The sequence below is a fragment of the Daucus carota genome, chromosome 7 (genome assembly GCF_001625215.2).
Source record: "Daucus carota subsp. sativus chromosome 7, DH1 v3.0, whole genome shotgun sequence".
Lineage (NCBI taxonomy): Eukaryota > Viridiplantae > Streptophyta > Magnoliopsida > Apiales > Apiaceae > Daucus > Daucus carota.
Window position 1 is genome coordinate 39,291,563 of NC_030387.2, and position 11,360 is coordinate 39,302,922.

General features: G+C 37.7%; 1 protein-coding gene across 1 annotated transcript; it reads right to left on the bottom strand.

Annotated features, from left to right (window-relative positions):
* Positions 1 to 1,006: 1,006 nt before the first annotated feature.
* LOC108195159 (protein MODIFIER OF SNC1 1-like) lies at positions 1,007 to 11,081 on the bottom strand. Its single transcript, XM_017362112.2, has 10 exons — positions 10,843 to 11,081; positions 7,983 to 8,059; positions 7,021 to 7,101; positions 6,884 to 6,928; positions 6,342 to 6,717; positions 6,118 to 6,220; positions 5,480 to 5,560; positions 4,201 to 5,347; positions 3,859 to 4,126; positions 1,007 to 3,773 (listed from the first exon to the last, which is right to left on the bottom strand). Exons 2-10 carry the CDS (start codon positions 8,012 to 8,014, stop codon positions 1,290 to 1,292), a joined length of 4,617 nt encoding a protein of 1,538 aa, XP_017217601.1. The 5' UTR covers positions 8,015 to 8,059; positions 10,843 to 11,081; the 3' UTR covers positions 1,007 to 1,289.
* Positions 11,082 to 11,360: the final 279 nt, after the last annotated feature.

The window sequence follows — 11,360 nt, forward strand, 5'->3', positions numbered from 1 at the left end:
TGACATGAGTCATCAATTAATATTATTTAAATCACTTTTTAGTAACGAGACAAGTTAGGACAAGAAGCCCATATATTTGAGAAAACGCCCCCTGTTTGTTTGCCCCCCCGGCTAAAGCAGCTTCTGTTTTTCGTAACCCGTTTATGTAAAGAAATGGAAACATCTGTTTTTCGTAACCCGTTTATGTAAAGAAATGGAAACATTTTTAAGAAACTGAGAATGCTAATTTTAATAACTTATTTACTTCTCACTTCTAATCCACTTTTTTACTTTAAGTAAGAAATCACTTTTTTTAAACTTGCCCAAACGATCCCAATATTTCACTTCCACCAATAGAAAACTCGGAGCAAGATGCAAATAAGGCGTAAGTATTAGCAGCATCATGACAGACTTGCAGAAAACTGCCAGAAAGTCTGTAAGCTGATTTTAAATTTAACATCTTTGTCCACCCACATGTGGAACATTGTAGCAGAATTATATTAAGAAGCTTGTGCATCATTAAACAAGCAAAGGAATCATACACGACTAAGAGCAAGTCCAATATGTGTGCTAAATCAAGTCTTAAATCCAAAAATAGGGAATATGGGATAAAATTGCACTCCAACACTATGCTCTAGCACAAGCCTCCCCAACCCTAATTTTTAGAATATGCTAGCCACTTCTAAACTATTTTTATCATTAAAATATTCATTTCCCTCTCTCCTCCACATCATTTCCCTTTTCACAACATCCCAAAGTGTTTAAATTTAATATTATTATAATAATAGGGAATGGATATAGGGAGTACTATTGGAGCTCATATGCTAAATCTTGTGCTAAATCACTAAGACATATTATTTTATAATATTTTTAGGGAACCTCTTAGCATAGTGTTGGACTTGCTCTAACATCCCTAATTCATTGCCTAAATTGTTCCCCACTCTTTGGGACATGCAAAGGGTGGATACTAAATCCGAGGCTCCATTAGGGCATGCCAAAAGGTTCCACAGGTTTACCGAGACCTCAATACAAGAAATAAGACCGGTTGCACCATAAGAGTAAGAATAATACAGAATCAATTAATCATGTCCAAATTCCCGGCAAAACTTGCTAAGATCATTTGCCGTAAATTGCCCCTAATCCAGATTGATGATACACGTGTGAACATCAATTAATACACTACTTATAACTTTTATCTTTGGAAATTAAAATAGAACCATTCAGCTGGCAATACCTGCAATGCTGTCAAGTCAAGACGCCAAGTGCTTGGGAGAAATTTTCTTTTACAAGCATCAAACTTAATCTGGATGTTACTCATAGCCAACGTCAACTTGAACGACACTACTCTTTCGCCCGTATGAGTTACCCCCAACTCGCCTCGGTTGACCCTGACCTCTCTCTCTGTACCTTGAGCTCATATTATGTGAGACATCTGTGGGCCCTTCGAAATTGTTGGATTTCCCATGGTTGTGTGGTCCAACAGGCTGGTACTCAAAGTGCATGTTCCGTGACTGCCTTTCTCTGTTCCCACGTACAATGTGATGCCTGTTATCCTTCCCACCAGAACTCAAATCTTCGCATAATTCTTGCCCTCTAACAGACCGGTTATTTTGGTTTCCATGCTTGCGATACCCCGAAGAAGTACGTTGCCCAAAACGAGTATCTCCACTATCAGGTGGGGCCGCTTCATCCACGGTGCCAAGACCATGCCTATAATGGGGTTGAGGACGCTCTTTAGCTGAGGCAACCTTCTTTTCCCTCCTTCCTTCTGGATATACAACATTCGTAGACTCTCCAACATTCTTATTTTCAGATGGAGACTGATCAAGATGAAGTGGAGGAATAACCTCAGGTTGATCTTTATACAGTGCTCCAGACGCATCTACGGTGAAGTGGGGTGAATTTTTCCTTGTACCCCGGCCAGCTTCTTCAGAAACATGTTGACCACCACCAGACTTCCTTCCAGTCTGAGCATTGGTAGAATATGCCTTGGATTTCGGTTGCCAAAGAGATGATGTCCTTTCCCCATTGACATGGCATTCTACTGCAATAGCGTCTCTCTCTTGTTGACTATTCTCAAGGGCGGCAGATTGAATTGGCTTTTTATAAATCTCCCCACCATTATTGTTCTTCTGATCATCATACTTATTTGCCATGTTTCTGTGACCTTTGTAAGGCTGTCTCTTCCCTTTGCCTTTTATGACGCCTTGATCTTTCATCCCAAAGTTGGAATTGACAACTGCAGCAGGTTCCTCGGGCATGTTCCACCCATCAGAAGGGTCCCAAGCATCAGCAACAATAGGTTCAGGTATGAAGGACTCCTGCTGGTCAGTAGATTTCTGAAAACTCTTGCTTAGATACGACGATGACCCCGTGTGAAGACGTGATGATTCTGTCGAAACACGATGGTTCCATCCTCCATGACCTTTTGCATGTTTACTTTGCATACTGTCGCCAATATTAGACTCAACTGTACGCACCACATTTTCAGGTACTGCTGGCTGAGAACTCTCCTGGAAACTAGATTCTCTTCTGCCAGCAGTCTCATTTATTGTAGGCTGACTGGCGGAAGATACTGAATTCTGGATGGTTCCCTGCTGGGCTAGCTCTTTCGCCACTTGCTTTGGAACATATCTCTCCATTTCCGCCCTTTTGCTCTTCAGACCTAAATTATTATTTTTTGTTGTCGATGCAACAGAGTCTGGTGCTAATGTCCTGCCTTCTACATCTGCATCCTCAACTCTATGGTGGGAACGCACTGGAGCCCATATAGTAGCATCATTTCCATGAGATCTATCAGCCACCTTATTAGCTTGTCCAGTTTTTGAAATCCTGCGAGGAGGCTGAGACTTCCAGGGGTTATTTACTTTAACATGGGATTCTTCACTAAATTTGGGGTCCAGCTGCGGAAGTTGTTCTATGTCTTCCTTCACTGCCTGAATAGAACCAGCATCCACCTGGCTTTGAGAAACTTTCATCTTTCCACTTTCAAGGAAAGCTTTATCAGAATCAGCTTGTTCCTGTACATGTGAATCAGAACCTGGTTGAGGATTCTCAAGCTTGTTCTTATTCTTACCAGACTTGGAACTTCTCTTGCCCTGAGCTGCTGAGACATCAGGTACAACTGTATTAGTATTTTCAGGTAAAGTTGGTTGGCGACTTGAGACGATCCCCTCTGGAGAAGTCTTAGAAAATGCAGTATCCTCAACTGCCATACTTTCGTGAATATTTGCAATTCCAATTGTACCAAACGAAATTAAACTCTCTGAATATTGCTTTCCCATTCGAATCTTTTGAATCCTTTTGTAGCTTGTATGCTCATGCTTAAAGGAGCTAATATCATTAATCCCAGGAACAGCTTTGACATCAACATCAGCAGCCCCAACAGATTCTTGTTTCAAGTATGAATTCTGGGGAGCAGTAATTCCCAGTTCTGCAATTTCAGATGGGTCCATCGGCAATTTTGTTGACTGAACAGAGACCTTCAAGGCACTGCTTACAATAACGGGAGCAACTGCATTAGAGCCTAAGGATATAACTGGATTTGGTGCATCACTATTTAGAGTATTCTTTACAGGTTCAGCAAGAATCTGTGACTCTTTTTGATCTACAACGATGCTGCTAATTGCTGGAGCTTTCTCCAACTTCTCAGTAATAATACCCCCAGTTTGACTACGCCTGTTCAACTCTTCCAATTTAGCAAGAGCTTTTACCTTCTGCTCCCTTATTCTTTCTTCCTCTTCCTTCTGAAGTTGTATTGCACGTTGCCGTGCTAATTCTTTGAATTTAGAACGCTGGTACATTATATGCAGAGTTGTAAAATGCAGAGTTATGCAGAGTTATGTAGGGCACCTAAAAATAATGTGAATGGTATATTACCTGAGTCTGGGTATCACCTGTATCAAGAATTTGGGTTAGAGTATCACCATCGTCCTTTCCTGAATGATTTGTCCCAGTCATAACAGAAGCCTCTGCATAACTATGATGATCACGGTTGTCCTCAATGGGGACAGGCCCAACATTTGTTGTTGGGAGTGGTGCAAGACATTCTGCAACAAGGGGTTTCTTCCGCCAAACATCAGCATCTGCCCTAATCATTTCTTTACCGCGGTGCTCTGATCGGCCTTCCGAGCCATTAATAGCTCTCCTGTAAACTTCAAATAGTTAATGCACCAAAATGAAATTAATAGACAACTGAAAAAGACATGATAATCAAGAAACCTTGAGCTGGAACTCTCGACACTCGATTGACTGGAAGAAAGAATAATATCTCCCCTGCTGGACGCTGATGCAATCTCCTGACGGCCATCAGAAGCCCGAGCCTTCGCATTTAAACCCTCAATTTTCTGTAACAAATTTGAATCCTTTGGTGCAGCTGCGAGTACATGAGGAATTTCTGGAAGAGAAGATGATGCAGATGCAGTCTCAGATTTTATTTTCCAATTCCTATCGACTGGGTCAACTCTTTCAGGTGACATTACTACGGACGAGTTTGATGAATGTACTCCTCTGCCATCATATATTCTTGAAGAAGAATATTCACCATGCGCTGTTCTTTTGGAATGCATATCTTCCCTTCTACTATCAACCCCCCACTCATTATTGCGCAAAACTGCTCTTTGTTGGCTCCCCTTCTCTGGAAAGGAAACATTTCCTGGGGCAATATTCTCCCAGCTCTCCTTTTCACCTTGGGCATCCAAATCATTATGTTGCTTAATAAGAACTTTATATGGCCCTCGAGACTCGTTAAAATGTACAGATTCCACTTGCTCACGTCCCCCACCTCTGGCATGCATATTGCTGTGATCGGGAGTACACTGAGCTGGAAACCTATTAAAAACAGGGGGAGCAGCTGACATTCCCATGAATGGAATATCTCGTTCATTGGGATTGTAGCCCATTGGAGCACCAAAATAATTATCATATGGAACTGGACGAGGGTAGAATCCAGGCCTGACAGGCATACCTGGATGCATATAAGCATCAGGGATCGGGGGCCTGTACATATCTCCATTTTTTGGATGATGGCCTCTTGGGCCATTCGCTGGGACTTGCTGCGGAACTGGCTGAGAATTTCCTAGACTGGGAGGCGGCATCTGAGGTCGATAATAAGGAAAAGGCTCCAGAGGAAAGCCACCTGCAGCAACGGGAGGACCATATGGTGGACCCCCTGGAGGTCCTCTATACCATAGCCCGGCAGGAGAATTCATTGGAGGACCACGCCAGGCATCAAAATGCTGAGGAACATTTGGATTCATGAATTGTTGGGGATAACCCCCTTGCCAACTATTTAAATTAGATTTGAATCCGTCTTCAGCATGTTGGGTGTCATCTCTTTTCCAAGTATTTGTGTTTCCACCCTTCACATCTGCAATTCACGAAAATTAAAATTCTATAAGTAAAACCTAATATTGCTGGTCCAGTACATAATATATAAAGAAGATCTACTGCGAGAAGAGATTGCTAAGGAAAAGGCTTATATTAATTTCAGAGGCACGACCAGATTCAGAAGTTGCAGTTCTGTCATATTCTGCTGCTACTTCACCAGGAGATGATCTAGGACGATCATGAGCCCCATATTCTGCCAGTAAAAATTAACAAGCAGTCAGTAACATGTCAAGATGCATTTTCAGCAGCAGCTATCAGATTATTCTAACTAATAGAGCACAACTAAGATCATTAAAAAGAAAAAGTCGATAATAGCAAAAAGCAATAATGTTATATACGAACTTGCTATGAAGGTTTAGATTTTACTGGTGAGCCAAAACAGAAACACAAAACTATCCTGACGGCTGTTCAAGTCTTCAAGATACTTCCAGTTCAGAAATTACAAGATCAATTTATTATATTTATAATCGACGCCACTTGATAAGAACAAATAATGAGTAAGCTTGCATTTGGCTTAGCCAGAGATGAAGTATAATAGAAATGAACACAAAAGGCCTATTCTGGTCTCCTAGGAAGATAACATGTATTAGTGTATTACTAATTCAGATTATACCAAACAAAGTGCCTAAATTTAAGTTAAAAAAAAAAACAACTAAATCTTGACTACTCATTAAATAGAAATCGACCACCAAAGAGGCCAGATGAGCAACATAACCTTATGTGATAGTCAAACTGAGAACATAAAATTACCATGCGAGTCAGAATCCTTCCCAGAATTGTCTCTCTCTGAACCAAGAGTTGGAAAATCTCCAGAAGTCAGTGAAAATCCTTCTTTCTTGGTAGATGATATTACCTGTAGCATATTTTGAAGAACCAAAAGATCAATCCATAAAAGCAGTTGCATCACCATCAAGTATCAACAAAAATCATTGGGTATGTTACATAATGGTATTTTCCTCAACATAGGTCTATACCAATTTGTCAGCATTCCCTGTTCGGCCCCACGCTGCTGAACTGTCAGGTATGTTTTCAGAAAATCTAGACAGCTGTGAGCTACCAGGTCTTGTTTCTGCACTCCGAGGACGCAATGATGTCAACGATGTTTGATTTGATGCCAAAGCTCCAGAAGCTGATGATGGACGAGAATTAGAACCCCAAGCACTGGGGACAGGTTCCTGCATTTTATCACTGCCAGCAGTTGATGGCCTAGTGGCACTTCCACCAGACGAAGGGCGACCCCCAGCATGGCTTGGTGAACCATTGGAACAATCACCACTTGGAGATTGAAGCGAGGAACCCCATGGATTCGATGCAGAAGATGATGGCCGACTTCCCCAACTAAGACTACCCCTGTGAAGAAGTGATGTATGAATAAATTTCTTTATTTTGGATTATTTAAACAAGCCAATATTTTTATATGGAAAGGAGAATTACAACAATTCGGTTCTATTTACATCTAAAAATACATGTGTGTGTGAGGGACAGGTAGTATTAAAATTGTTTAAACTGCACTTACTTGGGAACAATTTCCACATTTGGATCAAGCCCGTGATTTTCTAACCTTGAAAAAGAAATAAAATTTACATACTTTTAGATATTAAACCCACGTTACTAAAGATATAAAACTTGATATACTCAAAAGGATAAGTATACCTTTGACTAGGTAAGTTAATGGGTTTGGGAACAGCAACCTTTCCCAAAACTGTCTTCCCACCTCTTCTGGCAGAGGCCCACCTATAAATTAGAAGATACACAAACACAAACAACTAAGCATAAATGTCAATCAAACTTGCTACTGAAACTATACAGCAAAATTACTACTTAGGACATCAGCCTGTATAGACAGAATCATCCAAACACACAGGGCAAGGGATACCTAGAGCATAATTAACCCATAATAGATTGCAGATACTGATGCCACATATACTACACACAGATTTTTCTTAAAGTGCAGGCAAGGAATGTCTAGTTAGTCATTGTTCTACCTTAATATACAAAAGAACATAATGCTATAAAATTGTTGTAAGGAGATTTTTAGATATAAATTTTGTTATTCAACCATAACTAAGTGATGAAATATAACCACATGAGTTAAAACTGCATGATACATACTCTAAAAGAATGAACAGCAGATTCAAGGCACTTGAAGATCCAGCAAAAAAATCTGCTCAGTAGCACGCTTTACATGCACTACTTTTAAAGTCATAAAATACAGTTTATAAACCCGAAGGCAGAATATCTTAAAATAAGGTATATAAGGCCCCTTAAAAAAGCGCACACAACAATTTATACACAGTACTCACCTTCTAAGCCGTACAATATATTGTGGAGATAATTTAATCGTCTGTTTTCATAGTTAAAAAAAAAAAACTCACTAGTAAGGTAAGCACACAATACATATTCTATGAAACAAAACACTGGGTTTAATTAAATACTACTAAAGTCTTCACCAATTTCCAGCTTTAGCTATTAGTGCAACTGTCTTTGGATTTGACAATTCAAAATTTTCAAAAGTGTTACAGTTCTTTGATACAAAATACTCCCAACGAGATGGTCCCAGTTTATAAAAAATGGCAATGAGAAATGAAGTAAAAGATATGGAACTTATGACATACCTCCTTTCGCCAGCAAGCATACTCGATGTCATTGTTCCAATATAGTACGAAGGTCATCCAAACAGCACCAAATGGGCCTGAACACAAAGTAGAGAAGGTACAACTCATTTACAACAAAGATTTGAACATATTTGATCTCCTATTCATGCAAATGCATAATAACTGGATATGAATTATGAACGAATAACAAAAACCAGTCAAATGTTACAATCACTGCGGAAATTTGTCAGAAAATACCACTAAATGATAAAACATAATTTCGAAGACTCATGTACCAAACTACCGTAGTAACTATAGGACCCCGATATTAACTACAGTAGAACCCCTCTAAATAAATACTCTACAGAGCGATAGACTCTGTAAATTGATATAAAGTCCCCGCCCGAAGTCAGGACCATTATTAAAATTTAATAACCCCTCTATCGTGATAACTAATATACATTAAAAAAATCTTAGTGTTAAATATCGGTCTCAACTTTCGCATAAAGTGATATTTTAGACTATATACATTTTTTTCATACACTTCATGAAGATGATAAATATTTTTTAATATTGATATGTATAATTTTATTTATTTTGAATAACTTCAATATCATGCATTATCGTTCATGTTACCTTTTTTGTTAGGGCATCATCTATGTTATCTTTAATTCATCTTTGTAAATTGTAATATCTTTTATATTATATTTATGACGAAATTTTATCAATTTCTGTAATATTATCGAATTTATATTAGTTATCTTGAACCCAAAAGTTTTAATGCACATAAATGTTAGTAAATTACTTTAAAATTATGTATATTATGAGTATTAGAATGCAGAAAATTAATTATAATAAAATTTCATTAGAAAAATATAAACCTCCCTTATATAATAACCTCTCTAAAGTGATAATTTCTCCAGTCCCAAGGATATCACTTTAGAGTAGAACTAATTGGTTGTGGTGTCACTTGGTGCTCTTAAAACAATCAACCTTCTATCTAATCTGATTTGAAATCATAAAAATAGTTATGATTATCCATAATCGATAATGACAATTTAAAGCTCAGATCTTTACGTATAAAAATTTCCTGTATTGCAAATATCAACTTCCAACACTTTCTTTGTTTACCTCCGGTCAATTGACCAACCGTAGTAACTTTAATTACAATATGATAGTATCTTTATATTAGTACAGATATATGATACATTTGTATTCATATGAATTTGTATTCCATAGTTCTACAAGATATGGACACTGTTATACAAATGTTCTAAGAGTTCAGCTTAAAAAATATAGAACCCATCAAAAACTGTTCGGTTATCTTGGTTGTTTCATATTGGGAAGTCTCAAGTTAAAATTTATATATATACGAAGATAAAAAAAAACTATTTTTACATGTAGATGTGATAGTATTATGTTGTGTTTGGTTGGTTGGGGTGAATGGACATGGAAGGGACGAAAAGAAATTTGGACTATGTTATAAGCAAATGTTTAAAAATTTCATTCCTTCCTCCATTCCATTCCTTGGCCCTATGCCATAGATCACACCCCCAATTTAAGGAGGAATGCTCCATTCCTTCACATACTCATTTTCTTCTCAAATCTTATCATAACAATTTTGCACTTACTCAATTTTGTTTCAAAACTTTCTTCCTACCTCTACTATTTTCATTTATTTTTAGTCATTCCATTCCATTCTCCCAAACCAAACACAACACTAGTATTGAAAAATTATTAGGTACTTGAGCTTCTCTCGCATGGTGATCTGCTTACTGGATTCTTGCTTGTTCTAGTAACTACTTTAAAGTAAACAGTTCAAATAAAAACCTTAAGGTGTTTAGAAAAAGGCTCCAACAGGATCATATGCTACAACAAACATTATTCAACAACTACCATACAGGTTTGACAAAAGCACAACTACCTATTCTATCGAGTCTATGGAGACTGTTGGTATTAGCTACGGACTGCCTGATTGTTAATATGGAAATTTGATTCCAATCTCCAATATAATAAAGAAAGAAACCAAGGTTTAATACCCAAGGTAAATCATCAATCAACAGTTAGATAATATCCCGAAAAGTAGTTACTGTTATACAAACTTAGTCAAAATGAAGCCGGTCCAATATAATAAAGAAAGAAACCAAGGTTTAATACCCAAGGTAAATCATCAATCAACAGTTAGATAATATCCCGAAAAGTAGTTACTGTTATACAAACTTAGTCAAAATGAAGCCGGTCAAATGCTATATGAGATATTCCTCTGTCTTGTTCTCATTTGTCATTGATTTTGAACATCTAATTCTTTAACTGAAGCCTCTTTCCCAGGGAACAATCATGATATACATACGAGTAAAGTAGAACTCGTATATCATATAAAACTTATATGATATTAGTTTTACTACTTCAATTATGAGATATAGTAGTAGAAAACTGACTGGCAACAACAAATGAGCAAGGCGCAACATACAAGTAAAGCTACACATTATATCCGCGTATGCTGATAATTAAAGAGTACTATGACTTCCAAATTATTACCTACTCAAATCACCCGGAACTAATGTCGAAATTCACTGGCAGAAGAATTAACAGGACTTTAACCAACTCGGTATCAATTAAAAAACAACTTCAACATCATCAATAGTGAAACAAAGCAACTTTGAATTTCTGTAACTACCAGTGATATCACTGCTTATGAATAAATTAAAAATCATTCATGATAAAACAATATATAATCAATTAATAATTTTGAATATTAAAAACAGTTATCAATTATCAATTCTCCTGAAAAACCTGGAATCAAATTATTCTTATGTATACACACAGATAATTACAGAACAAGTGTACGGAGACGTAAGAATATGTAAGACGAAAGACTCACCGGAGAGAGATGGAGAGAGAGAGATCCTCGATCTGCGAGCTTCGAGGAGAGAGAGGTAGAGAGATGTATGTGCTGCCGATGCGACGTCGTTTGAGAGACGTCGAATAAGTTGGTTGTATTATACGTGTGTGTGTGTGATTGTGTGTGAAAGAAGCGAAAGGATCGGAGAGGGAGGAGGCTCGAGAGAGGGAGGCAGTGATGTAAATGTTCGTATAACCCAAACCTCAAACCCCATGCCCATTTAGTAAAATAATACTTCTAGCTTTTAATTAATTTTTTTTTTGAAAAAAAAGAGATAATTCAATAAATAATGGTCATACGGCATCTACAAGAATGATCGAGTCGAACAAACATAGAAAAAATTAACATGCCTGTCTTCATACCCAAGATGAGACAAATAAGCGATGTTGAAATTGACGATGGTACATGTATAGATCCTTGCTCTGTGTTCACCATATTTTCCAAAAACTCCGTTTGAGCTATCGACCACAAATGCAATTCCCGAAAGGCTTTATCTA